General features: G+C 39.6%; 3 protein-coding genes across 4 annotated transcripts in view; all 3 read right to left on the bottom strand.

Moving 5' to 3' along the window:
• Positions 1 to 400: 400 nt before the first annotated feature.
• Positions 401 to 8,103, bottom strand: LOC115003693 (cytosolic carboxypeptidase-like protein 5). 2 transcript variants are annotated; one of them, XR_003831688.1, is made up of 5 exons: positions 7,980 to 8,103; positions 6,805 to 7,097; positions 4,747 to 4,896; positions 4,442 to 4,608; positions 401 to 668 (listed from the first exon to the last, which is right to left on the bottom strand). XR_003831688.1 is itself a non-coding variant. In XM_029425597.1 (4 exons), the coding sequence occupies exons 2-4, from the start codon at positions 7,017 to 7,019 to the stop codon at positions 4,602 to 4,604; spliced, it is 372 nt and encodes a 123-aa protein (XP_029281457.1). In that variant the 5' UTR covers positions 7,020 to 7,097; positions 7,980 to 8,103; the 3' UTR covers positions 4,035 to 4,601. The 2 variants fall into 2 exon arrangements, 1 of the variants encoding a protein (XP_029281457.1); XM_029425597.1 differs by lacking the exon at positions 401 to 668 and having other exon boundaries at positions 4,035 to 4,608.
• The window catches only part of LOC115003692 (poly(A) polymerase type 3-like), a 981,812-nt gene continuing 956,146 nt past the window's right edge, over positions 1,998 to 27,663 (bottom strand). Inside the window, 1 exon segment of the mRNA XM_029425596.1 lies at positions 1,998 to 2,541. Within this exon segment, the coding sequence (XP_029281456.1) occupies positions 2,493 to 2,541 (49 nt within the window). The 3' untranslated portion in view covers positions 1,998 to 2,492.
• Positions 13,759 to 23,755, bottom strand: LOC115003689 (potassium channel subfamily K member 13-like). The gene is made up of 3 exons (XM_029425588.1): positions 23,111 to 23,755; positions 17,258 to 18,036; positions 13,759 to 14,087 (listed from the first exon to the last, which is right to left on the bottom strand). Exons 1-3 carry the CDS (start codon positions 23,445 to 23,447, stop codon positions 13,932 to 13,934), a joined length of 1,272 nt encoding a protein of 423 aa, XP_029281448.1. The 5' UTR covers positions 23,448 to 23,755; the 3' UTR covers positions 13,759 to 13,931.

Genomic DNA, 27,663 nt, shown 5'->3' with positions numbered 1-27,663 from the left:
ATAACACATTTGTTGTCTGTGATAATGGCTTAATTATCCTGAGAAAACAAAATATTTTCTTCTTTAGATAAGCAGTCTAATATATTTGTATTTTATTTGATCAAATCTGTTTTATTTTGCATTAATTATGTAATTCTACCCGTTTTTATGTTCATGCTGTCTATTTTCACCTATTGTAAAGCACTTATTATTATTATCATTATTATTATTATTTCCAAGAATTTGATTAAAATTGTGCAATTTCTTCTTTTTTGATTGTTTTGTTTCTGTTATTTGATTTATTGCTTATGTTGACAAGTTTCTCGCCTGCCTACTGCACAATACTGGCAATCTTTGGACTATGGTGCATTTCATATTTTACATTTTGAGTCAAATACACGTTTCCTATAAAGAAAGTTCTTCGGATCATCATAAAATATTTTATTGTGTATCCCCAAGATTGACAAGTGTTTATTCATATATTATACAAAAGACACAAGTAGAATCAAAACCAAACAACTGTTGCATTACTAGTGCACCAACGTCCCTTTTCAGTGCAATTAAGAGCAGAGCTCCACCGGCACCACCGGCTGGTAGCCGGAATACGCCAGGTGTACCCCCACGCCACAGCGTCCACCCTTGTGACCAGATTCTTCAAGGTCTACGCTATGTGGTGAGTTGTCCCATTTCTGAAATGAAAATACATTGAATTTGGTTTACTAAAGGTCACTTGGCACTGAGATCCACTGTAGTCAGGATCTAGTTAATGCTTTTATTATCTTCCACTCTGTACATGAAGCTGCTTGTGAGTGCTTTGTAAAGAAAACAATCTTGTGTTTTGTTTCAGCGAGTGGCCAATCCCAATCACGTTGAAGAGAATAGAGGACCGCTACTTTAAGCTTCCTGTTTGGGATCCCAGGGTAAGGCCTCGGCAGGATAATTATCAGGATTTTAGGACTATAAATATAGAAACTATCATTCAATTAACAAATCTGCTTAAAAAAAAGCACATGTAAGCTGAACATTTGTGTTCTTCTGCATTTTCCAGGTTAATGTCAGTGACCGCTATCACCTGATGCCCATCATCACCCCAGCGTACCCGCAGCAGAACTCTGCATTCAATGTGTCTTCCTCCACCTTGGCCATCCTGACGGAGGAGATACAGCGGGGCATGTAGTCACTCAGCTGACATCCACCAGATTTTGAATTTGAAGTGCACTCACAGTGCACTTCAAATTCTCAGTTGGTCAGGAATAGTCATTGGAACTTCAATTACTGCACTGTAATTTTGCAGCACTTTCTAAAATATGGACATTTCCACCTAGTTTGTTTATAATTCTTTAGCATTTTAATATTTAACATTTATTCGTCTTAATGCCTTAATCTGTTTTATAATTGTATAATCTCATGATCTTTATGTCTGATGTTTTATGATGTGTATTTTCTTAGTGAAGATGTCTGTAAAATAGTAAACCCTGTGAACATTCTCCTCTACACTATTTTATATCATTTAAAACAAATGATTTAGTTGATATGAACTACTTATGTACTGTACTGCATGTCTTACTCTGGATTATGTAGACTTGAATTCATTTGTTTTCACTCATTGTGCTTTGAAGTGCATGAATTGGTATTTAAGTTTATATTAATGTGAGCTACTTAGGGAAGATTCTTTGTACATTGCATAATGTAACTGATATAGTTGTGTTGTGGACTTTATTCTGTACTTTTAATGTGAATTGTTGAATACCTATTTCTTAATGAGGCTGCAGACAGCGTTTAGTTGTTTGCTGTTAACCCTCTATGGTACACATGATGATGCCAGTTTGGAAAGAAAAAGAAAGTGTTTTTTTGTCATAGAATAGACCAAATAAACATAATCTAAAGAAATCTTAGATTTCTTTAGATTACATTACATTTCTTAGATTAGAAGAACATTTTGGGGGGGTTTTTTTTTGGGGTAGGTTGCCTTGAGGCAACACCGTACCATAATGGTAAGTAATGAAAAAGAGTTATTGTTTCAAATTTGAATATTTATTTAAAAACACATGGAAAATACTAAATAGCCTCAACAGGTTAAAACTGCATGCCACTTAAAATATGAAAATAGTTATTTTTAATATTTGAACAAGATTACAGGTCTGAATGTTGCCTGCAGGCAGCATTGTACCGTTGTGGAACCACCCATTGGAATGAATGGGTCGAGAGTTTAAGCATATTATATCTCACTATCTCACTGCTTATGGAAATTCATGAAGCAGTTCTTCTCAGCAGTGAAGTATAGATAAGTGACACACTTTGAACACTGCACTTTCCCTATACCCTTACGAACAGGGTATTTGCACCGGCCCTTTTTCCCCACCCACAGAGGCCAAAGGTCAGGGTTGACCTGACACAGAGGCAGGGGCTCTGCCCTTCTTCTCATCCAGGTCTCAACATTCTGTGATGGTCTGCCCTCTTCTTCAAGACTTTCCTCACGTTGCAAAGGCAACTCGCAACTTCAGCTTTGAATTTCAGGAAGCTGTACACCTTTTTCTTCGGGATGCCAAAGTCTTGCAGTCCCTGCGGTACAGGAGACGCGTTCACTGCAGTTAAATCCATCATTTATCCAATTTACTTTAATGGTACGGTGTTGCCCCAAGGCAACATTTGCATTTTAGCAAGTTTCCATTACTTAGCAAATAAAGTACATTAAACTATTACAAATGAAGCTTTACTCATATTATTGTGAATAAAAAAATTCCAGACTGAAAAAGGGCAGGAAATTATGTTTTCAGACAATTGTTGTGGCGAGAAATGGCTGAGCTGATCCTTGTGGGACAGTCTGAAAAAAAGGTCTTCAGGTTGGCCCCCAGAAACTCATGTGACAAATTTAAACACTACAATTGGTACCTTATGGTCCTGCCTCTTATTCAAAGTATTGCATTATACCTGGGGATGTATTGTGTGAATGTAAAATGCCAAAAATGGGTATGTTGCCTAGAGGCAACACCGTACCATAGATAACTGAAAATCTACAGTATTTTGTTCAAGTCATTTAAGAAGCAGTGGATTATCTGTTTGTTAGTGTGGATTTACATTTGTTGTTCCTGGAGTTTCTATTACTTCTATTGTATTTATTATATTGTCCAGTTTAAATAAATATGTGTGTGTTTAAATCTGTCTTTTGTTTTTTTGGGCCAAATTTGGACTCTGGACCTTTTTTCTTGGATTACACAATTATTTAGCACTTACAGAGCAGGCGGTATCATTCATAATGCTAATGATATTTTACAGCAGTCGTGTTGTTGAGATTTAACATTAAATACACAAATGCAGATTCCTTACAAAACCACTTACCTTTTAAGAGTCAACACATGTTTGTCTATATAGATATTTAAGGTTTATAATATATAACGTGTGTACAAAGCCTCAATGCTGTGACGTCTGTTGCCATTGTGCCGTCTCTTATGTTTCAAGGCATTACCTTCAGCTGCAAGCTACTTCAGCTACAGCGGAGCAGCATCTTGAATGGTGAGTACGCAGAGCAAAGAGAATGAGAAGCCCAGTTTAAGCAAAACTGGAACGAATGTGAGCATTTTTGTCAACAATGAGGATGCTTCTTATTCATGTATTCCGCATGTTTCTAGCTGAAGGAGAAAACTGTTTTAATAGTTTATTTCCACCTACTGTGGTGCTTTCTGAAAACTGTTTTCTTCACTCTATCAGGGTTGGGCTTGGTGGAGTCTAAAATCAGACTCCTGGTGGGAACTCTGGAGAGAAATGCTTGTTATTGTATGTTTTACCACAGGAATACTTAACTCAGCTCCTGACCAAGAGGTTTATTTTTATTGCAATTTCTTTCTTTTATTGTAATGTCTTTATTTGGGCAGTCTAAACCAGGAATCTTTGGTTTTATTCTGCATTTTATTAACTGTAACTATATGTATGTAACTAACTGTAAAGATTGAGTAAACTTGCACGGTTGAAAGGTTCTATGAATAGGGCTTGGAAATATGACGTCATGTAATGCTCTACTGATCCAGCATTGTTGTTACAACTGTCTACAACTGTCTGGCCAATCTCTCAAAAAAGACCCTGAGGTACAGGTTACTATTACTTTTGAAAAAGAAAACTGGCTCTTAACATTGTTCAAATGTATGTTGGGTGGTAGGACAGCAGAAGCCCTGCCATACATTTCTCTACTGTAGTAGGGCTTGGAAATCAACCGTTCTGTGTAAGAATGTGCATAACACAGATTTCAGACAGGGGAAAGTATCGCTGTGAAAGAACAGTGGTAGGATGAAAGAAGAGATTATTGCATGTAGCAATACATCCTCAAGATAATTTAATATACAATCTGACAAATGATCACTAACATAATGTAGCCTCTAGAAGTCTGAACAAGTCGTCTTCCACCGCTGAACTTTTGAATCCAAATTGAAGGAGTCTGTTATGTAGACAGTGTAGTGTTGTGTTTTACCTGCTTGGACTGAGTTGAGCAGCATTGGGGTAGCTCTTGTCAAACTGCTGCAGCATCTCCTGGCACTCACTGTAAGAGAACGGGAAGCAGAAGGAGAAGTAGGTGGTCGTGCCGCGTGCCTCCAACAGCCGATGAGTGAAGGAGAGGATGAACTGGTTATCTACAATCTGCAAAGTGACAGAAGGAAGGAAGAAGAGACGTGTTATGAGAAAGATAAAAATAGCTGTCGGAAACCAGACTGACGCTCATCGTCTCTGGCTCCTGATGCCCACATCCTCTCCCTGACAGCCTGTATGTGTACATACCTCACATGTGGGTCTGTCCCGGATCCTTTCCCAACGGTTCTTGCCGGGTAAAGTGCGCACGAGAGCTTCCTCTGGTTGTTCATGTTCATCACATTGATCTTCAATATCTTCCCGGGTGCGGCACCCTGAACACTGAAGTAAAACCATGATCTGAAACACAAAAACATGCTATAAGTAATGTAGCTCAGTGTAAGGGTTGTGTGCAGCGAGTAAATGCATGTAACTAACTGGATCGTGTGCATGTGACGTTACGCTTACGTCCCAACCCGTAAATCAGCCATTTTGGATGATATACGCAACCAAGACGGCGCCCGTTCGCGTGGGAGTTGCTGCAACGCTTCGTAATTTTCTTTGTATTTAAACGTCTAAGATTGAAAGAAAATGCCAACCTTGTGCGCAGTGTATACTTGTGGTCATGACGCTACTCATGACCCAGAGAAACGGTTCTTTAGATTTCCTAAAATCATCAAAAATAACGATCCACAAACGAGGGATGAATTGCTGTCTACCGAACGCCTGTAAACTGGTTTAACAACATAACTCGTGAGGATTTAACAGAAGAAAACGCACAATTCACCCGTGTGTGTGGCGTCCACTTTATATCTGGTAAGAGCTCATGCTAAAGCTATGTTTTCAATGTTTACGTTAAACATTTGTGCTTATATACCCGAACACTGTAAGACCTTACTTCTCCATATCGCTGACTGGTAAATACGGCACTTTCTTTACATGTGATGGCAGCCATTTGCTCTTTTCTTCTGTGCATGTTTTTGTTTTGCTTATTCTTGAGACTACTTCACTTGCGAAAAGCAAAGCACCAATGTGAGAACATGCTTCACTTAATCCAGCCATACAATCACAGTGTGCGAGGATAACATCGCCACTCTTCTCACTCACAAACCACGGCTTGAGCGGTGTATCTCGAGCTCTTTGAGAGTGATTTACACGGGCATGGACGAGCACCCTGTCATCTTTCACTGGTTTGGTAAGAAGACTACCAACCCAGCCTGAAACAAAGACATTAAGCATCTAAGCTCTTGTATGCCTTCATTTGTGTGTTGGTTGCCCACGACGTTTGTAGCACAAGGTAGTTCACAATATCCGGATATTCAATCAGGTGGTAATGAATCTAAATCCTCAATATAATCCGACGGCTTTAGCGTGTACGGGTCACGGCCGCAAATTTGGACTTTTTCCTCTGAATCTTGCCTTTGCAGAGGACTCCAGAGAGTCAACATACTTTGAAGAAGGCGGAGTTGTATTGCTGTTGTTCGCTTTAGACGCCATTATTGATTTGTATATCATCCAACTTGGCGTTGCACGCATACGTCACACAGTTTTGTCACGTGTTTGCACACTATCTATAGGAAGCATTGCTAATAGGGCTGGACAATCGGGTGAAAACAAAACACGTTATTGTGCCACATTCCGTTTTGCAATGATTATGATCTCGTTTTGTCTTGTGTTATATATCCAGCAGTGCGCTTTCGTCAAAAAAGTTCAGCTCGAGCCAGGATTACGGAATGAGAGCCTTTGGTCAACGAAAAGTACGTTAAAAGCAATTCAGCGATTTGGAAACAGCTGGTTTCAAGGAGTCCGACAAGGTTTGGTACACAATGGTGACTGTACCACAAGGCAATACGACCAACCAGAGACCAAACAATAAAGGAGCAAAAGACCGCCTCAACTTCTTCCACTGCAACAGTCATTGATTAAGGTCACTCTTTATAACATAGTTCATCTATTTATTTTCATCAAATGTATTTAATTAGATTTAATTAATTTGTTTTTTCTGTTTATTTTATACATTATTTATTTATTTTTCCATTTGTTTTTTTCAGTTGAATTATATTTAAAGTGAAGAAAATTCATTGTTTAAAAGTGAGTTTTTCAATATATACATAATGTTACAAAGTCAATGAGTAATCGTGTTAAATAATCGTGATCTCAATATTGACAATTATGATATAATCCAGCAGCCCTAAGTGCTCATGCATTTTGCTGACCTCTCATGTTAATGACATAAAATACTCGCTACATAAAAATAAGTTTGTTTACCTGTTTCCATTCTCATGTTCTGTGCCACCGCAGTCTGGCTGTGTCCACACATTGAAGTCATAGTCAGGAGTAAGGCTTGACACTGAGAGGGCGCTCCCACTGGGAGCTATATCGGTAGGAGGGCTGGAGCTGCTCTTCTCCACCTTCTCCACACGTCCCAGGTTCCCTGAGTCAAACTTGGAGCTGAACACAATATTACCAAAGCGAGCCTCCATGGTTCAGGACTCTGGCCTCTCACTTTTCTACCCTCAGGTTCTTCAAGAAGTGCCAGTCAGAGGTCTGGCATAGACAGCCTGTAATGACATCAGACAAGCAAAATTAATTAAAGTAAACAGTGAAAAATGTCCACGTCCAAGGTGATGTCTTTAACTGTCCCAATGTCCCAACAACCCAATGTGTAATACTATATGAAACAAAGAGTTCAGTTTTAGATATTTGAAAGTGCATGCTGTAGTAATATCCTAAATGTTGTATTATCTTTAGATACACGTTTTTTAATTACATATATCTTTAATTGGAGGCCCTGCACATAAAGTAAGGGCAGAGCAATAACTTCATAGTCAAGATGTAATTACAGATATAATTGAGATGAAAATGCAAACGTATTGATTAAATGAATAACAGCGACAACCTGAGGTCACTAAAGAAAATACAACCACAGCCAAATATAATGTTTTCTAGTTATGAGCCAAAGCAAGATTCCTGTGTCTACTGTACCTATGGCGCAGATAAACACTTGCACGGCTGCTTGCTTATCATTTACGAGAACATGACTGCACCTCTGTCTTGTGGGATAACATAATGGCTGCTGTTGTATTTCAGTAACAGAGCAATAACATCAACATCAACGGCACATAGTAAGGGGGAGTGAACTAACGGCTGCAAGCGCTGCAGTCGGTTACACGATGCTCTGTCTGAACAGTATGTGAATCAGCAAATGCAAATTAATACTTTCAACTACCATAGTCTTAGTGGTCAATGTCATACTGGCAATGTTACACACAGCTAATAACGCTAGCATACATCTCTAAGCTACTGAGGCTAAGTTAGCTACAGAACTAGCAGTCGTTGCTCGAAACGACAGTATGTTTTATACACGGTTTTCCGTCGTTACACTGTTAATACATTAAGCTACTCCAACGCGTTTACACGAGACACCACATGTTCAGTCTTACTGGGCTATTTTCGTTCGATGTCCATTTTTGTTTTCATCGTCCTCCTCAACCCTCAATCATAGCTCTGGATGCTGCGTTCAGGTTTCTTTGTAGAAATGATCGCTGCCTGGAAATGTCGTTGTCGCTCATCGTTACAGGTAACAAGTGGTAGGATGTTTCGTTTTGTTTGTTATTACGGGCTCCGATAAGGAAAAAGTTATATTATGACAAAAACAATCTTTAAAAGTAACCGAGATTAGCTGTTAGAGATAATAAGAACCCAAGTTACATTCACAATGTTACACTAATCAAGTGACCAACATTATTGTTATGACGCTATGTGTCTGTGTGGTTGCTCTGCAGTGCAAAATACACTAATCTTACCGAAAGTAAAAGACCAAGAGGAAAGAAAAAACGATGTATTAATAAAATAAAATGCAATAAAAAATAAAGCAATCTCAACAGCAATATAATTGTAATTTTGTAGCATGAGGCCGAAGCTTACTTTTCTTTTTTACCTTAGGCCGAGACAGTTTGACAGAGTGGACTGAAAACCTGAAAAGTCAAATCTGCAATGCATTCCTTAACATTGCCTCTGGCAGTCTTTTGTGTGTTGTACAAAAGGATTTGAGTTTGAATGGAGATTATCACAGCAATAATAACTAGTGTCAGTATAATACCTGCTTCAGCTATCATGGAAATGCCTATTTGATTGCACATAATAGCAATAGATGGTTTTGGGGAAACTACTCTCAAAATCATATCCTACAGATGTCCAAAATTAATCATATTAATCAATTAGATGTGTCTCTTCAGGGTTTGTGCCAGTGCAAGATCCACTGCCTCTGATTACTGGCTCACCGATCAACCCAAATCACAGATATATGAATATCTGTGATTCTTCTAGGGCAGGCATGTCCAAAATCCAGCCAGGGGGCAATCACGGCCCCGCGGTCAGATTTCATACTGCCCACAGCTTCGGTCTTATAATGTATTTCAGGAACGATGGGAATTACAATATTTCTTCACTGAAAATCGAGGTAATTGTGTTTGCCTAATTTGTCAAGAGAGGGTTGCCTTGTTTAAGGAATTCAATGTAAAGAGACACTACCAGAAAATACATGCAAACGCATACGACAAGCTAGCAGGGAGTGACCGTACTGAGAAAGTGAAGCAACTCCAAGCTGCTCTGGCATCACAACAGCGATTCTTCACGCGGGCCTGTGAGTCAAATGAAAAAGTCTCTGACTGTAGGTGTGTGTGTGTCGGGAGCGAAGTTCCGCCCTTCGCGAAACACAGCGGAGGAGGGAATGTGAATGCGCAAAGCAAAAAATATAAATAATTGCTTTATCTACAAACCATTTCGCAACCCCCTGTTGAAGACCTATGCTCCATATAGTCAATGGCGGTCAATATAAACTAGATACGAGTTGAAACGCTTAAACAAATTCATTGCATGTTGGAGAAAAACATCTGATTTGGTTGAGAATCATGTCTGGTGGTGTTATAGCCTACAAGTAGTTATACTTAGTTAGTGGGAGCGAGAGAGGAAGGAAGAGACTCTGTTGCGCCGACAGCAATCAGCTGAGCAGAGGCGAAAACTGAGGTCTCCTGTGCTTGCAACTCTTATTAATCTTCCCATAGTGCCCAGACTAAACAAAAATTAAATGTATCGCTTAGTGTTTTGCGTCATCCAGTCCAGGGAGAGCGCCAATGTGCGTGTTTAGGAACCAATAACCATAACCGAAATTACCATACAGTAGGCGTACCTGGAATCTGGCCTTTTGGATTCGGTTCTTACTTCCTATTAGAATAGAGCACTGTGTTGTTTAATTAATGTTTGCCTTTAAAGTGTATTAAACTTATTTTAATGTGTGTTGTCATGGTCAAATTGCACATTATTGCATATTGTGGCTGATTATTAGTGAGCCATCATTAGCATGTAAAGAAGCACACTGTTGATTCCTATAGAATTTAAAACTTGTAAGACAGAAAGTGAGTTTATTGTATGTCACGAAGATTAGCAAAATAACCAACATGTTAGCAATTAGGTGAAAGACACAAACTGCAAGGAAGACTTTCATGTATGACTTTAATGACATCCTCAGCACTGCACAAGGTCTTGACGTGGGTGCTCAACAGTGAAGATGGCGGACTAGAGCTGCAGAAATAATGTTTCTTCATTTTATTTCTGATCAAATGCACTGTTAACTGGGCATAGGCTATGTTTGATTCGCACTATGTGCCACCTGGATCTCACAGCCTTGGTTTTGGAGAACATTTAATTGGCTTGCTTGCTTGCTATTTACCCTCCCCTATCTCACTCATACACATGATCAATCAATACTTATGCACACAACATTGACAACGCATTCCACCCATCCTAATTAGTCATTAAGTTAATTAGTTAATTGGGCAGGGCTGTCACGTTTCGTGTAGCTTATCCCTCTGGTCAGAGATGTCTGTACAAAGCCATTGCCTGACAGCCACTGACCTAACTGGTATAATATTGCATATATTACACATTATATAATAAGTTAGAATTCCTCACAGTGTGGTCACACATGCATCTTTGCTCAGGTACACAGAGTTTTCCCACCTTTTGTGAACATCATACTGTAATAAAATACCCACCTATGAGGTGTATTCCCTAAACCATAAATGGCGGAGCCCACATCTTCAGCATAGCAGAATAAAACCACATTGACAAATCCAACATGAACTGTTCCATTAGAGAAATTGTGTACAACAGCAGTATCAGTAATTGTCTGGGAGTTGCCTTGACTCAGAGAAGAGCTTCAACAAAGAGTCTTTGTATGTTTGCATCTGTCCAAGTCTCGCCTGTAGCACACACACATGCACTTGTGCAAACACACAAAACAGACAGGAACACACAAGCATTTGTTCAAAGCTATTATTATCTGTGTAGGCACCGCTTCTCTGAGTGTGATTTTGTATGAATGCATCGTGTATGTGTGTTGGCTAAGCAACATCGTTGCAGTTAGTGCAGACCATTCAGCCTGAGTGGACACTGCCAGATTCAGGTTATTTTTGTCAGTTATTTTGTATACGTATTTAGGGATTTTAAATTAGCTAACTACCTAAACTAACATTAGCTCAATTAGTTAAATAAAATGCAGTCTCAGGCTCATTTCTTAATGTTTCCAGGAAACGATAATTAACTTTTGTAAAATAATCGTGTGTAAGACTCTACTTCATGGCTACAAACATGATGTTGTGCTAAATGACTGAGGCTAAAGCTTCATGTGTGGCTGGATTGTACAAACTTCCTCAAATCCAGTAAAGAGTAGGGAATAGGCACTCTTAACACTCACAGCATCCAGGACCGGCTTCTACACAGTAGGGAATTACTACATAGGATGTGGTAGTGAGTGTTCATAATATGCTTTTTGCAAGGGGAAACCGCTGGGTCTGAATAGTGAAGCCAATGTCGAAGTGCCTTAAAACTCCACTAATTTTGATGGCATTTGGGTGGTGATGTGGTCTAGTGGTACGGCTTCCAAACAGAACACCGGATGGTTGTGAGTTCAATACCAGGGCTGCCACCATTGTGCCCCTGAACAAGGCACTTAACCCTGGGCTGCTCCAGGGGGACTGTCCCTGTAGTTAGTTCACTGTAAGTTGCTCTGTAATGGCCAGCAAGGGGAACTCATCTGGTTGCAAAATATAGAGGTCTATAGAGAAATGACCCTACTTGATTTATTACCTCAGTAAACATGAGTTTATGGTCTCAATTGCAAGTTTAAAATCTTGATGATGTTTATTTTGTAGATTATGGTCTTATCTTAAAAAAAGGAGTAAAAAAGACAATAAAGCAGGGTATGCTTTAAGGCATGGCTACCTTGTGATTGACAAGTTGCTACCATTGGGTTGCTACTATGGTCTTGCCATGTTCTACTAAAAGACACTCTAAGAAGTTGGCTGTTCATTTTCTCCTGTAAGTACATTCATTTTAAGCATGATTTTTACTTGCCAAAATTAATAATCCAATAATATTGCAGTTAACGTGAATTACAGATGTATCTAGCTAACCAAGCTAGCTAGCTAGTGCTAGCATTAGCTAGTATTGTATTGTTTGCTACCTGGCCTCACCGGGCCTTGCTCCTCCACGGCTCCACCCTCTCGTCCAAATATGGTCACTTCCGGCTCCTTAAAAACAAAATGGCGACGGTCAACTTACCAAATTTGAGGTTTCAAATTGGTAGTCCACAAACCAATGGGTGACGTCACGGTGACCATAATAAGCTTAGGTTATGTTAATGATATCAGCTTATGTTCGAGCAGATAAACACTCTGTTTAATACACTCTTTTTAATTTTGCTTGTGTGTTTATGGTTTTGGAAAAGCTACAAAAAGACACAATCCTCTGAACTCAGAAAAAACACTGCTTCAACATGTTGAGAAATCCAAAGCTTGAACAGGTCTGACATTCCTATTTGTAGCTCCAATCCTGATTGGAAAATTGCTGTATTGGGAGGGGTGTAGCATATCTTCATTGTGTTTCTTTTTTTATACAAATACATTCTTTACTCTTTATATTATTAATGCTGTGGGCAATCGGTATTGCACCTCCTTCTCAGTTTGTGCTGTGAACGGAAAAGGATGTCTCACAGATATAACATTCTTACAACCATTAGAAATCATCCTAAAAAAAATCATGCCGACCCTGTATAAAAATATCATAGCACACTCTGTCTTCGCACGTTTGCTAATTTCTCATTTTATCAAGACAACACGAAAGGAAGTAGTCTCTCTGCCGTTATACCAAAGGCTGGTGACGTCAGAGGTGGAGCCCAAGTACTCTCACCTTGTGATTTCCTTTCAGATGCAATTACAATAAAAATGAAGATGCCTATACAATCTCACTAAATCAAGCAGAATATAGTGTCCACAAATCGTCCTCATGCTTGGCTGCTTGGAGGTTTTACCAAAGTCAATCACTCCGCAGGCATGTTTTGAACAATCCATGCCTTTTGTGCTTTTTAGTAACTGCACCTCTGGTGAATCCAGACTACAGGAAAACATAAACCAAACAATTCTGAGCTAACTGACAATATCATGGTGTTTAAATGTCCTCATGGCTGCCTCCGAGCTTGGATAATGTGCAGCAAACACCAAAGTAAACAGCAGTCTTACATAACAGTTTTCATCTCCGACTCCAAACATCCCCCGGTGAGTTGGAGATAGGTCTGTTTATTTTGTAACGAGGTTCTTTTGTTTTTTTTGTTTCCTATCTGTCTTGATAATTAATGGAAGCAGTGCCAAGATGGAGGCTAGTAAATGGCATATATTATGGCTGTGAAACATTTGTCTGAATCACAAATGATGTGGAGGAGAGTGCAATTGATAGTCTAATTGTAAAATGATGCATTCTGCATTAAAGGTAAACGTTCCAATTATCCATGAATTGGGCGTCTCTTTCTACATGACACCCAGCTTTAATTAATAACTAATGTTAGACACAAAACTAAAAAAACACCCATATTATTTAAAGCTATTTTTATGTCAGACACGTGCATGTGGGTCGAGTATAGTGAGTATTGTTAAGTGTGATAGATGAGTGGAAGTTGCAGTTATGTGTGAAGTAGCATGTAGTGCATCAGGTTTTTAAGGCTTGGATACAAGTGCTTTAGGTAGGCTTTTTTTTATCACCATGGAAACTGAATTCCTCATGTGGCAACAGCCAGGCGCACTAAGCTTGGTCCAGATGTGAGACTCCATCCAAATATAATGTATCACTCATGTCACGTCCTTGAAAGGTGGGCTGAGATGGTAGCTGCTGGGGTCAGTGTGCTTGTTGATGGAAAAGATGAATTAGTCATAAATTCATACTTCATACCCAAGTCTTCCTTTTTTTTTTTCCAGGAAGGCAATCCTCAGTGTTAATTTGTCCTTTCTCATCTCATCCTCTCAGCCTTTTGTAACCTTTGAAAATGATTCATGCTGTTCCCCCTATCTGTCCACGCTAGTCTCTGCCAACCGGTTGTTCATGATGCCAAGGGCGCCCACCCCTCCTGAGAATCCGTTCTGACGTGAACTGGAGCTGGACTGGCGCGGGTGCCCGATGGCCATCTCCGAAAGCTGCTTCTGCATAATTGCCAGATTCACCTGCAGGAAGAGAAAGAGAAACAGATGAGGACATATCTGCTGTCTGTGTTTGGAAGTGGTAGGTACAACCTGTGAAGCCTTGCACAATAAGGATTAATACAATGTGTTGGCGGCAGGCACATCTGATTTCGCAGGTATGATTTGAGGCTACCAGATGGTGCTTTTTTCCTCTACTTTGGTGTGTCAATTTATGTGGACAAAGACAACAAATACTGAACAAATGACAGAAACCACATATGTACTCTCCCACACACCAATCTTTCCTTTTCATTTATCACTCTACAAAGCAACATAAAGAGAATGAACATAAGTAATGTGTAATGCTGTTTTACATGTATTTAGTCAACTGTTTTACACAATTATGTGTATTTTTAGACACGGTAGCAGCATGACGATCCATTGGTCCCTCACTTTGATCCAAACTGAAATATCTAACAGCTCCTGGTAGGGGTTTGGTGCCAATTAGCTAATGTAGCATGATAACGAGCTAAACTAAGATGGTGAACTGGTAAACATTATACCTGCTTAGCATGTTGGAATTGTCATTATGAACATGTTAGCATGCTGAATTTAGCAGTTAGCTCAAAGTATAATTGTGTTAAGTACAGCCTCACAGAGTGAGGGTACTTGGTCGCCTGCAGGGACTGCATGAGTCGCCCGCAACTAATTAACTAACTAACTAACTACCACCTGCAGCACTGCGGGCAGAACAAGCCGAGAGTTAAAGGCAGCTTTGGGCAGCAGCATCTCTTTTCACCAGGCCGGTGAACAAGTCACAGAAAGCAACGGAAGCTTCATTTAGAGCTGCACATTTTAAATAAAGTACAAGAAAGCCTCTTCGGACGGAGAGGTCTTGAAAGGTGCCATGATGTTATTGAAAACACTGTTCAAAGACGAGAAGAAAGGTTCTGATGTGATCTCCACTCTGATGTTACAAAGTTAGTGTTTGTACAAACAGGATATGATTTGAAGATGTGACTATGAGTTAAGGATTTCTTATTTTTTTTACAGAAATTATACTTTGTACAAAGATATAACGGGTATGATTTTGAACAAAATGCTACAAATGTGCTTATTCATACAAAACTGTCAATAAAGATATTTACAAAAACATCAGAGATGTGATAACTCTGACTTTAAGATGTTGCAATAGATTGAGAACATAAATAAATAATGTTGCATGTTTAAATATATGTGTGTTTCCTACCATAAATCATTGTTAATAGTTATTGTGAGGAATAATTAACATTAACATGGGATCAGACAGTCTCTTCACGTATATGAATATTTATTATGATTATTATTATTATTGATAATATTATCATTAAAGGGAAACCGTGCAACTATGTTATTCCGGAAGTTTGTATCAAATAAGTAGCCCTTCGTATTATTCAGTACCCTTGAAGTAGCTCTGAGTATCAAAAAAGTTGGTGACCCCTGCTGTAGAAGACTATGGGTACTAGCATGGTAGCACTGGGGGTCCGCGGAGGTACTGCAGGGGCGTCGCAAAATAGTTTGAAGATAAAGTCCCCCCGTTCCCCCGTCGCACGGACCTCTTCAAGCCTCTTCTATACAATATATACAGTAGGGGGTCCCTGCTCCACGCTACACCAGTTTGAGGGTCCTTGGCCTGAAAAACGTTGAAGACCCCTGGTGTAGACTCTTAGTCTTGTTGTAACTCAAATGATGAGACTTAATCTTAAAATGTTCATCATCAACATTTTCTCATTGGTTTCCTCGTGTGGTCTTTTGTGTCACGCCTACAAGTTTAACCTGTACGGCATAGGTATGTAAGGTAAATGAAAGGTTTTCACACATAGTCCTTTTTAGACAAACCAAACTCATTCAAAAAGTGGACCAACAGAAAAGGGACTCATTTATTTCTGCGTTCACATTGTAGGTTCATTTAAAAGAACACTCAGTTCTCTTTCTGGCCCCCTTCAGCTCTGATGTGGCCTCAGTCCTCTGTCTGTTCACACTATACTTCCTCTGGAGCATCTGTCTTTCATGTCAAAGGATTCTTCAAGTAAGGTACTTTTGACATAACTTTTTGGTAACACTTCATTTTACAGGTCTGCAAAATTCATGGTAATTAGGGGATAATAGGCAAGAAATTGAACTGAAATTACCCCTCAGTTACTCCAAAATTGACGCACTGCAGTGAAGCCCCTGTGTTTTCATATGAACTGAATATTGGATGGAAACCGTAATGTTGTAGTCAATTGCACTTCCGTAATCAAGGCTACAGGAATAGATATTGTCTATATATCTCATCTTGGAGCACTCTTGGAGTGTTTTACACCAGGCATTTCTCTAATTGGACATCATAAAGCTCTTTTAAAAACATAGAATCAACACGGGATGGGTAGTTAGGATATTACAACATAATAAAACAGCCCTGCTGGCATGTGTTTTCTTTAATAACACTAACCATGTTCCTTCTTGTGAACTTGTGAAACCGTTTGTTTCTCCCTCCGAGCTCCAGCTTTTTCTCTTTCACCTGCACTGTCTAACTTTTCACCACATGTGCACAGTTCTGACTGAATGTTGTTAATCCCAGTATTAAACATACTAAATTAAATGTCCAACAACACTGAGCTGGTTTACACCAGTTTATTCACATCCTTGCAGCATCACACCATTTAGTTTTTCAGTCAAAACCTTCACTTTGTCCACTGCTCGTTTGTCTAGTCTGAAAAGTATGGTAGCAGTTAAGGACAATTGACACCCATTGTAAGGCCATTGGTATTCAGATACATTTTACAATAATAGGAATATAGCCCAGAACACAGCAGCATAAAATAAACTGCTGCTTACAGGAAGTCAAAATATTACTTACACTATGTATCCTTTGTTAAACTATTATTGATCCTGCATATTTTTATTCCATTTAGACAAAGGTTATTTAACATTGGTTTCTATAATAGAAAGAACGCACTATTATATGATAGGTGACATGTATGTTGACAAGGAAAGCTGCAATAGAGCATTCAAAATTCAATAGAACGTATGATGAGCGAGATGACTATGAGCAGGGTGACAAAGGAGTTAATGAACACAGTAAGCATGACCTGGGAGATTACTGAATATCTTACGTGTAATAACACATGTGATTACATGAGACCGGTGAAATGTCACACAAGCTGTCAGCAAAAACCTGAAGCTCTCACCTTGTTGGCTGCTAGGAAGTCTCTCATGGAGATCATCTCCCCAGACATCCTGCGCCCAGTGTCAGTCTCGCTCTCGTTGATGGCATCTGTCTCGATGGAGGGGTCTCTACGAGCACGTAGGTGGCCCGGGGCCACCACATTCCGTCGGGGGTGCCGGTGCGGGTGATGACCCCTTTTAGGGAAACAGCAGCGGCAGGGGGCCTCCAGCCTCCTCAGCAGCCAGTTGAGGACCTGCTTAATGATGATGGAGATGACGTTGAAGAGGGAGTAGATGCAGCAGACGCCAGTCAGGATGAAGAAGAAGTTGCCCAGCCGATATGCGGACGTGGCATGGTCCTCGTAGACAACCCGCTGGCTGCTCACCATGTCTCCAAAACCGATGGTGCTGAAGGCCACAAAGCAGAAGTAGAGCGAGTCCAGGTAGCCCCAGCCCTCGGCTGCCGAGTACATGAGCGAGGCACAGCAGGACACCACGATGGCTGCCACTCCTAAAATGAACATGACGCAGTAGACCGAAGGTTTCCAGCCAGCCAGATCCTCTCCTCTTCCTCCTCCATTTCCCCCAGCTGTGTTACCCTCAGAGACCCGCCGACCATTTAATGCAAGCGCTGCTTTTTTATGGCGTCGTTCATGAAAGGACTTGAGGACAACGGCGATGACGGTGATGACACGCTCCAGAAAGAGGTTAAAGAAGAGGATTGTGGCTGCGCAGCCGAGCAGGCCGTAGAACATCAGGAAGACTTTTCCTCCAATGGTGGCGGGAGTGGTCATCCCAAACCCTGGGAAACACAAAAAATATTATGCAATAAGTCGAAATTTACAAAGTAATACTGGTAAGACAAAATGGAAGAGTAGCTGAACTACTTGTCCTTCGCAGGAGCAGGTGTCTCTAAATAAGATGGTAGGATAAATACTTAGCATTATAAAAACATCACCATCACTTGAAAACGCTTGGTCTTACTCAACGCCCCCAGTTTCTTTCACTCAGTCTCACTCTCTCACACTCTCTCTCACACTCTCTCTCACACACACACACACACACACACACACACACACACACACACACACACACACACACACACACACACACACACACATCAGTAAATTAATGGATCATTTGTAGAGAAAAGGATTGTGTCCATTGCCTCCAGCTGCTTTGATTGACCTTTGAAAACAAACTCAAATCCTCTCTGGCATTAACTAAGATGTCTAATTATTGATCTCCTCTTTTCCTAGGGGAATACAATACTCACACAACTGCTTAGATACATGATTGGTTACCAGCTTCGCCTGCTCTCTCTGTATCTTTGTCACTTGCTTACTTTAAGAGCTGTTGTGTTTTCAATCACACAATCAGTCCCACGGTGTCGGTTTGTCTAACATTTCACCGTATTCCGTACAGTTATTTCGCAAGTAAAAGTTTTTTTCCTCTGAAGGGAATTAAGACGCTGTTGGTGTGCGACCTCTCTTTTGTCTCTTGTGAACTGACTGATGAAGAAAATAGTCAAACTGAGAGGTCTTTCCATCGATCGGACCCATCTGCTATTCATCCCTCAATTAACACTCAGAGCTCAATGAAGCACTGCCTGTTCTTCCCTTTCAGTTTGTAACATTCATAACATTGTTGAAAAACATAATTTGAATGGCGATTAAACGGTTACATGCATCCTGTTTTGTGGTGTCCAGCCCTTTTCACTAGAAAATAAAAGATAAATGTTACTGATTTTTGTGTCATGTTTACTCTAAAGGCCCTGTCACACACATCCGTATGGCAGAAACGTATGCTGGTGTATACGAAATATCGGCAGTACGTTGATATAAATTAAGGGTAAGTTGTGATCGTTTGAAGGACGCAGACGATATGCTGAACACGCCGAACACGCCAGACATACGGCCCTGTCAAACGTATCAGAGCGTCTGGCCAACGGAGCTGGAAAAGTGCCATTTGGTTGACGTCATGCTGATGTTGGAGAACGGCTAGCATGTACTCTTGTCGCAGCCTCTCAGCATCCTCCATGCTCTCTGATGATGGTTGATGTATTCATCAAGACGTGCTGTGAAGAAGTGAGGATGAGCTACTCACAGGGACCCTATATACTATATTCAAACCGTCGTTTGTTAAGTTAAGTTACTCCGTCGTCAGGCATAAGTTTAACATAGGTTACGAATAGGGTATCCACTCGTTATCAATGAATTGGGGTTCACCGTCAGCCGACGTAGCCTACATAATAATAATAATAATAATAATAATAATAATAATAATAATAATAATAAATTGTATTTATAAAGCGCCTTTCAAAGCTAAAAGCAATCTCAAGGCGCTAACATCTAACGTACCTCTAACGTATTCACGTACTGTATTTATGTAGGTAGGTATTCACGTAGGTATTTACGTACTATATTTACGTAGGTAAATATTCACGTACGTATTCCGTATTCACGTATGTCTAACGTAGCGTAACTTATGTGTAACGTCTGCATAACTTATGAAGCACACATTGGGTAGGTCCAGTAATTTTGAACATGCTCACTAACATCAGCGTTCAACAACACACCCCAGCGTAACACAGTGAGCTCTTAACGAATACTACTTATGACTTACCTTATATCAACGTACACCAGCGTATTGCCGATATTTTGTATACGCCATATTTTTGTATACGTTATGCATTCGTTGGGTATTCATCTGATACATTTTGTATAAGTAAGTGATACTCTATCAATAGGTTGGACATGCGTATCTGTATACGTTCACTTTTCCGATCTGATCCGATGAAAAGTTGGACGTATTTGGACTTTCATATACGCCAGCATACGTTTCTGCCATACGGATATGTGTGACAGGGCCTTAAGCAGGGCCAGCACTAGGATTTTGGTGGCCCTAAACAAGATTTAATTTGTGGCCCTGTGCTTTCCACAAGGATTCAGAGCAGCCAGCCAGAGGGGGAAAAGAAGTCTGCTGGGGGGGTCGTTGGGGCATTCCCCCCGGAGAACAATTTTGTCTGTGAAAGCCCAAACTTGATGGCTGATGCCAGTATTCCATCTTATACACTGATCTTAATTATTGCATATTTTAATGAGTTTGCCTACCTGATTTATTGACACCTTCACTCCCCTTTCTTCTCTAATTATTTACTCTTGGGCAGTAAGCAGGTATGAATTAAGAATGAATATTTGCGTTGTTACACACAACGCGGGAGAAAATTACTCAATGACACGATAACCAAGTAAATAAACTACGGATAAAATGTATGATGTGGAAAAATATATACACTTGATCATATTACTGCAGGAAGTTGATTTACATCATATTTTATTTTTAAAACATGATTTGGTGAATCTGACATCAGTTTTCATAATTAGTCAATGGCAAAAAAATACAAAAGCGTTAAAATATTTAAGAGTGTACAATGACAGCGTGTGTCTACATTTTGCTCATATGACATATTCCTGTTACTTTGACAACATTGCCTGTTTGAGTGTGTTTGCAATGCGTATTATGAGATGGCTCTGCCGTAAAAAGCGCAATGTAAATAAATATGATTCAATTATTTGTTCATTCAGTGGACACACACACACACACATTCAGAGCATATGACTGATACACATGTTTCTCTATCATTCTCGCATCTTTTTGAAGCCGAGGCTTGTTGTCGTAAAATGTACGACTGGACTTAAATGAGTAGTAACAGCCGGTGCAGAAAGCTCTCAGTCACACTGATAGTGTGGCCCCCTGTAGTGGTTGTGGCCCTAAACAACCGCATAGAGTGTTATGCCATCCCTGACTCTGAGAATTTGATTGCCTCCACATTCAGATTTGTTCTCAAGGTACTAATTGAGCTTTTCTTCCAAACACGACAATAAAGCCAAATGGCATGGATTTTATAGTTGTGTTTTCTCTCCTTATCGTTTCCTAAGCTTGGTTGAAGGTGATGTTAATGACTCATTTGACCTATTTAATTAAATACACACTACATGAAAGAAAGTGAAGTGCTACTGTGTCAGTATGACACCTGTGTCAGGCATAAACGCTCTAAGCATGATTGGTGTTAATGGGGTGCTGGGTTGGGTGATACAGCCCTGACTTTTTCCTCCCAAATGCAATCTTAGTCACGAAAAGAAAAAACATTTAAAGAAATAGTTTCTCTTTTTGGGAAGTACACTTGTTAGCTTTCTTGCTGAGAGTTAGATGAGCATCTCGATACCACTCTCACATATGTCTGTTAGCTTAGCTTTGCAAAAATAATAGAAATGGGTAAACAGCTTCATTGGCTCTGTCCAAATGTTACCGGCCAAAAAAGTCGGGCACATAGACCCCTGCAAAAACCTACAACGTGTCTTATCCGTCCGGATTAAACATACTGGATATAATGTGTTAATTGGTGAGCTTCTTTAGAAGTGCTGGTAGACAGATTGTGTTACCTTTGGACAGAGCCAGGCTACATGTATGTCTAAACTAAGCTAGCCAGTTTCTGGTTGTAGCCTAAAGAGTTGTGAAGTGGGAGTGGGAAGAGCTGCTGGTTCCAGAAGTTTTTTCCCACCGTTCTGTTATCATATTTAAATTCTTTGTTAAAAGATATTCTCAGTTTTACATCATTTGCGTAGTTAATTCAAAATAGTTTGCTTTGAATGTGTGAACAAAGCCCATCATCCTAGTTGCAATCTATGCACAGTGTTGTAATATATATATATTATCACAACCTAAAAAATATTTATTTTTTTGCTGCTCACTGCTCACTGCTACTCCAAAAGTACTCCATACAGCATTTATGCAGGAGGAGCATTGCTATTGATGACTGTGGGGCCATATGTGAAAGCATTTTTATTCTGTCTTATTTCATGTCGCACAGAACAAGGTGTTTTTTCTCTTATGAGGCTACAAAATAAAACAATTTCTTTGGAAAAGCTTCAGTGGCTTTAGGAATCATGAGGTAATCAATACTGTGATCTCCTCTCTTTTTAGGCCATCCTTCAATCACAATCAAAATGGAAACAACTCCAATCACTGAATAGTACTGGCTGTTAGGTACTGAGAAGAAAAAAACATTCAGAGTATGCAGGTACGAATCAATAGTATCGACAACAGAATATCAATAGGTTTATCGTCACTGTGTATAACAGGGTGTATAACTCTGTTTCTCTACTCTGTCTGACATACTAACACCTCTGCTGCTCTCAGACCGTCAGCCAGTACTGAAATGGAAAACTGGTTGTCAAGGACAAATCCCGCTCTGATGCAGATATTAAATGGCCTTTTCTTTTCTCAGTTAAGTTTGGTTGAACCGACTGTATCAAATCTCAAGTCATGACTAAGAAATGTTGCACAGCTGATTTTACTTAAAAAAATAACTTGAAGTGGATCTCTTAGCGGTAAAAAAAACAAACAAACATGAACCGATAGAGAAAACTGAATTTTGACTTGTCACAGGTGCATCTAATAGCTTTAATTAGGGCTTAATTATATGCAGGTGTGCTTGTTCCAGAGCTTGTGTGTATATGCTGGCTCACTGCAAGGCTTACCAGTGCAACTAAATGGACCAGAGACATCATTAATGTTGCTTTCACAAGTCAAACATCACTTAACCTGACTTCTAACATCCTCCCAACTCAAAATACAGTGAGAAGGGGAAGTTTTATCATTTCATTTTTTCATTTTGGCTCATGAAAGGGAATTGCTTTGATATAGGTAGAGTTTTTGAGAGAATGAAAGATAATACTTGAAATACGTTGTCATAACATGCACACAAGCACAATATGTCTCAGAGAGATGTTGAATAGTGTATTTTAAAACGTATATGTTTTCAGAAAAAGATGATACAGCAGTGTTTTGAAACGCCTCTTTCTCCAGCTCACCAATGGTTGATACCACCGTTCCCACGAAATAAAAAGCTCCGGTGAAGTCCCACCGAGGTCTGATTGTGTCCACACGGATACCTGCCACGTTCGCCTCCTCGTAGTTCCTCAGGAAGTTTTTCAGATCTTTTTTACTTAGGTTGTACGTCTGCCTGAAATGCTCAAACCTCTGCGCCCAGCGCTCCTGCGCCTCTCGCTCCTTTGGCTGCTCCAGCGCGGAGAAGACTGCAGCCCCACAAAGGAGATAGATGATGATGAACAAAGCCAGCAGCAGGAACCTCGCGTTATCCTCGTTTATCGGACCGGAGCCGCAGCAGCAGCCGCTCCTACATGCCATTATGTAACTGTTCTCAACGGGGTGCAGCTGCAGTGAGGTGGCATGATGTTCTCGAATAAAAACAGTCTTCTCAATAAACAGATAATTTTACGACAGAAAAGTCCCGCGCAATACAATCACATTGTTGTTAAGCCCGGTTATAATCAAAGTGTCCCAAGACTGTTGATTTTGCCTTTTTCTCACGAGCTGCTTTGCAGTAAAAGTCCAAAACGTTCAGCCAAACCATTCCTCAGTTCTTCTCCACCGGCGGCACACTTAGTTCTTAAGATACTCAGAGAGGAGGAGAGAGCCGCGCGGCAACCTGTGGATGCGGAGAGTCGTCATGTTGTGCTCTCTGGTGCAGCCTCTCCAAAGAAGTCCCCACCCCTTAGCACGCGTTTTACGCACCGTGGATTGAACACCAACATACGGATGAACGTACAGCCTCTCTCCATTCATTACTATATGCCAAGTCTATTTTGTCAGACCTGCAAAATGCCGGTGGTGATTTCCCCATTTAATCTTGTAAACGGCTTTTTAATAAGAGCTTTTTAATAATGAGCCCTGGCCTGAAAATATTCGACCTGTAGCCAACTTTGGAGGTTTGGCAATATAGAGTGTGTTTGCATAGTAAGATCAATATGACTTGACCTTTGTCTTTCATCTGTTGAGATTCATGCTCCTGCCCATGCTTACCCCGGGACGATGTTAGCAAATGTCACAACGGATCGACGGTGCGAGATAAATTATTCAGGATCACAGGGACGACAAAGGAGCTATTTCTGTAAAATTTGGAGTTTAACATCAAGCTGATGCATCCAATGCCATTTCAGAACCATGGACAGAGCAGCAGGCCTTTCTATGTCACACGATACGTGAGTGGTAACTGTGGTAAATGGAGCTGCAACAATTAGTTATAGTAAATAATAAGTCTAGAAATAATCGGAAGACCTATTATGAAAACAAGTTGCTGGTCTACTGTTCTGTGCTTGAGCTGGAGTGGCTGTTATAAGATATCAGAGTGTGATTTCCTCTGGTTTCTCAGGGTTAAACAGCACTGATAATCCTGTTGTGTTTTCAATAATTCAGGAGTTCATGTTGGTGAGCATGTTGTAGTCATAACATACTATACTTTACTGTACTATTTTATACCATACCTTACTACACTATACTATACATATTACCTTACTATACATACTACACTATATCCTACTAGCAATTAATGGTCAGGCTCCAGCATATCTTAAAGATCTCATAGTACCTTATAAACCAACTAGAGCATTGCGCTCCCAGACTGCAGGGTTACTTGTGGTTCCTAGAGTCTCCAAGAGTACAATGGGAGCCAGAGACTTCAGCTATCGAGCTCTTCTCCAGTGGAACCAGCTTCCAGTTTGTGTTCGGGAGGCAGACACCCTCTCTACATTTAAGAGTAGGCTAAAGACTTTCCTTTTTGATAAGGCTTATAGTTAGGGCTGGCTCAGGTTTGCCCTGCGATGCGAGGGTCTAAGGACAGAGGGTGTCGTAACCTGTACAGTCTGTAAAGCACACTGAGACAAATGTATAATTTGTGATATTGGGCTATACAAATACATTTGATTTGATATACTATACATATTACCTTACTATACATACAACACTATACCCTACTATACTATACTATACATACTACACTATATCCTACTATACATACTATACATACAACACTATATCCTACTATACTATACATACATTATACCCTACTATACTATACTATACTATACATACTACATTATACCCTACTATACTATACATACTATACATACAACACTATACCCTACTATGCTATACATACTATACATACTACACTATACCCTACTATACTATACATACTACACTATACCCTACTATACTATACATACAACAATATATCCTACTATACTATACATACAACACTATATCCTACTATACTATACATACTACACTATACCCTACTATACTATACATACTATACATACAACACTATACCCTACTATACTATACATACTATACATACTACACTATACCCTACTATACTATACATACTACACTCTACCCTACTATACTATACATACTATACATACAACACTATACCCTACTATACTATACATACTATACATACTACACTATACCCTACTATACTATACATACTACACTATACCCTACTATACTATACATACTATACATACAACACTATATCCTACTATACTATACATACTACACTATACCATACTGCCAGCCATACTGACAGCCAAACTGACTTGTTCCCTTCAGTCTCTCTCGTTGTCAACCATACTAAACTGTTGCTGCTTTACTAAGGTGTAACTTCCAAGATAGTGCTAATATGCTTTCTACTGTTTTTATCCTAACAACACTTATCTGTGTGCACCTCTAATTCTGCTCTTACAGGAAACCTTAATTTACTTCGAATGATTTTGCTTTTACTTCTTGTACAAGACCTTTTTTTTTGCCAAGTATTAGTAATAGCTAACTGCATTCAATACACATTTGCTGACTGAACTATAACCAAACCCCACTCCTCTTCAGGCTGGTTAAAGTGATTGTACTTTGATCAGCATAAACATATCAATTTAGAAACACTGATTACTAACAGGACTCAGCGTACATAAACCTACATCAATTGTAGGTCATCGTGAATGAGTCTGGGCATTCATAAGCATGCTTGTGGGGGCAGATACATGCAATTAGCTTATTTATGCATACACACAGCCACATTACACTACGCATACATACATCTGTATGTGGTTTTCATGCTGTTGCTTTGTTCCCATAGCCAGTGGACATGCATCGGATTTTCAGACTCTTTAAAAAAATAAAAAAAGATAATGTTCAAACGTTCATTAATAATAATGAAAATTGTGTCTATGTTCATTTTATTAAAACATTTTTTAAATTTTATATACATTGTTGGAAATCAAGGAGGAATTGAATAAATTAATTCAACATTGTTGCATTATGATCCTTAGGCAAGATTCAATAAAGTTAGCCAATAAAGCCACTGCATTACAGCTGGACTTGATTACTTTTCGTGCAAATACTTTAATATTGCCCTTTCAACATTGTAAAACACGTTTTAATAGCACTGCAAGATGTTTGACTGAATATGAAAGTATGAAAACAGCATAGTTCAGAAATGTAAGCTATTTACGTCATCAGTATAACTACCCTGACAGCACTAATGGAATCAGAATCAGAAATCCTTTATTAGTCCCACGATGGGGAAATTTACATTGTTACAGCAAAATAACAAGAAAGTAAAGTGGCGAGTACACAATAATTAAATAGATAACATACGGTAACAATAGTATAAGTACAAAGTCATTGATAAAAAATTGTAAGAGTGAATAATGCACATGAGTGATAATTGCAGAAGTTATAAAAAGTGCACATGGCAGTGATAATTGCACAACAGCGGTGGAATAGTCTGTTGTCTTGGTGTGGTGGTCTACCAGGGGCCGTGGTGATTGTACAGTCTGACCTCTGCAGGAAGAAAGGACCTCCGGTATCTGTCCGTGAGACACCGCATGTGAAGCAGCCTGTCGCTGAAGGAGCTGCTCAGTGCGGACATATATTTTGGTTGAAAATGTGTTCTTGCAGGTGTGTGTAAACCTGGCCAGTGAAGTGATGAAATTTGTTTAAATGAAACCATCAGCCAAAGGAAAGAGATAGCACCTCTCTTAATTCTGGTTTTAGTTACACATGCTGTCAGACTCACAAGATGACTCTATTTACATGAGGAGTAATATCCTGAATAAGATGCATATCTCAAATGGCCTTATTTGGGAAATACTAATATTTGAGTTTTTTATAACTTTCCATATACAGCGATTAATATGCAAAAGTTTACCAAGAACAAAATCTGTGTCAAGATCTTGCTGGGGTATGTTAATTTATAGATGATGCTGAAGCATGTAATCGCTTTCTGTAATTTTCTGTTTTTTCTGGTAGGTATGAGATCTGTTTCCATGGAAATACAATGGGAATATTCAAATAAGGGTTATTCATGAGCTTGAGTGTTAGGACATTTTGTAACCACAGTAGCAGACTAGATAACAATCTTCTTTGTACGTGTATATTATCTGAACGTGCATGATCCCGGGAATTTTCCTTAGTTGATGTGATGACACTGTTGCAGCTCCACGACTGCCGACAATCACTCCACCAATGCCATGTAGTGTGCCAAGGTCACAGCCATTTGTCA

Source organism: Cottoperca gobio, chromosome 24 (assembly GCF_900634415.1).
Source record: "Cottoperca gobio chromosome 24, fCotGob3.1, whole genome shotgun sequence".
Classification (NCBI taxonomy): domain Eukaryota; kingdom Metazoa; phylum Chordata; class Actinopteri; order Perciformes; family Bovichtidae; genus Cottoperca; species Cottoperca gobio.
Note: the sequence above shows the minus strand (reverse complement) of the source record. Positions and strands in the feature narration are given on the sequence as shown.

What these genes read in the sequence shown, in the direction of transcription:
- LOC115003693 (XM_029425597.1), bottom strand. Translation starts at nt 7,019, where the DNA reads ATGGAGGCTCGCTTTGGTAATATTGTGTTCAGCTCCAAGTTTGACTCA. An exon ending in GAACATGAGAATGGAAACAG is followed by an intron (nt 4,897 to 6,804) that starts GTAAACAAACTT and finishes TTTGTGTTTCAG; the next exon opens with ATCATGGTTTTACTTCAGTG.
- LOC115003689 (XM_029425588.1), bottom strand. Translation starts at nt 23,447, where the DNA reads ATGGCATGTAGGAGCGGCTGCTGCTGCGGCTCCGGTCCGATAAACGAG. An exon ending in AACGGTGGTATCAACCATTG is followed by an intron (nt 18,037 to 23,110) that starts GTGAGCTGGAGA and finishes TGTGTTTCCCAG; the next exon opens with GGTTTGGGATGACCACTCCC. An exon ending in ACTTCCTAGCAGCCAACAAG is followed by an intron (nt 14,088 to 17,257) that starts GTGAGAGCTTCA and finishes CTCTTCCTGCAG; the next exon opens with GTGAATCTGGCAATTATGCA.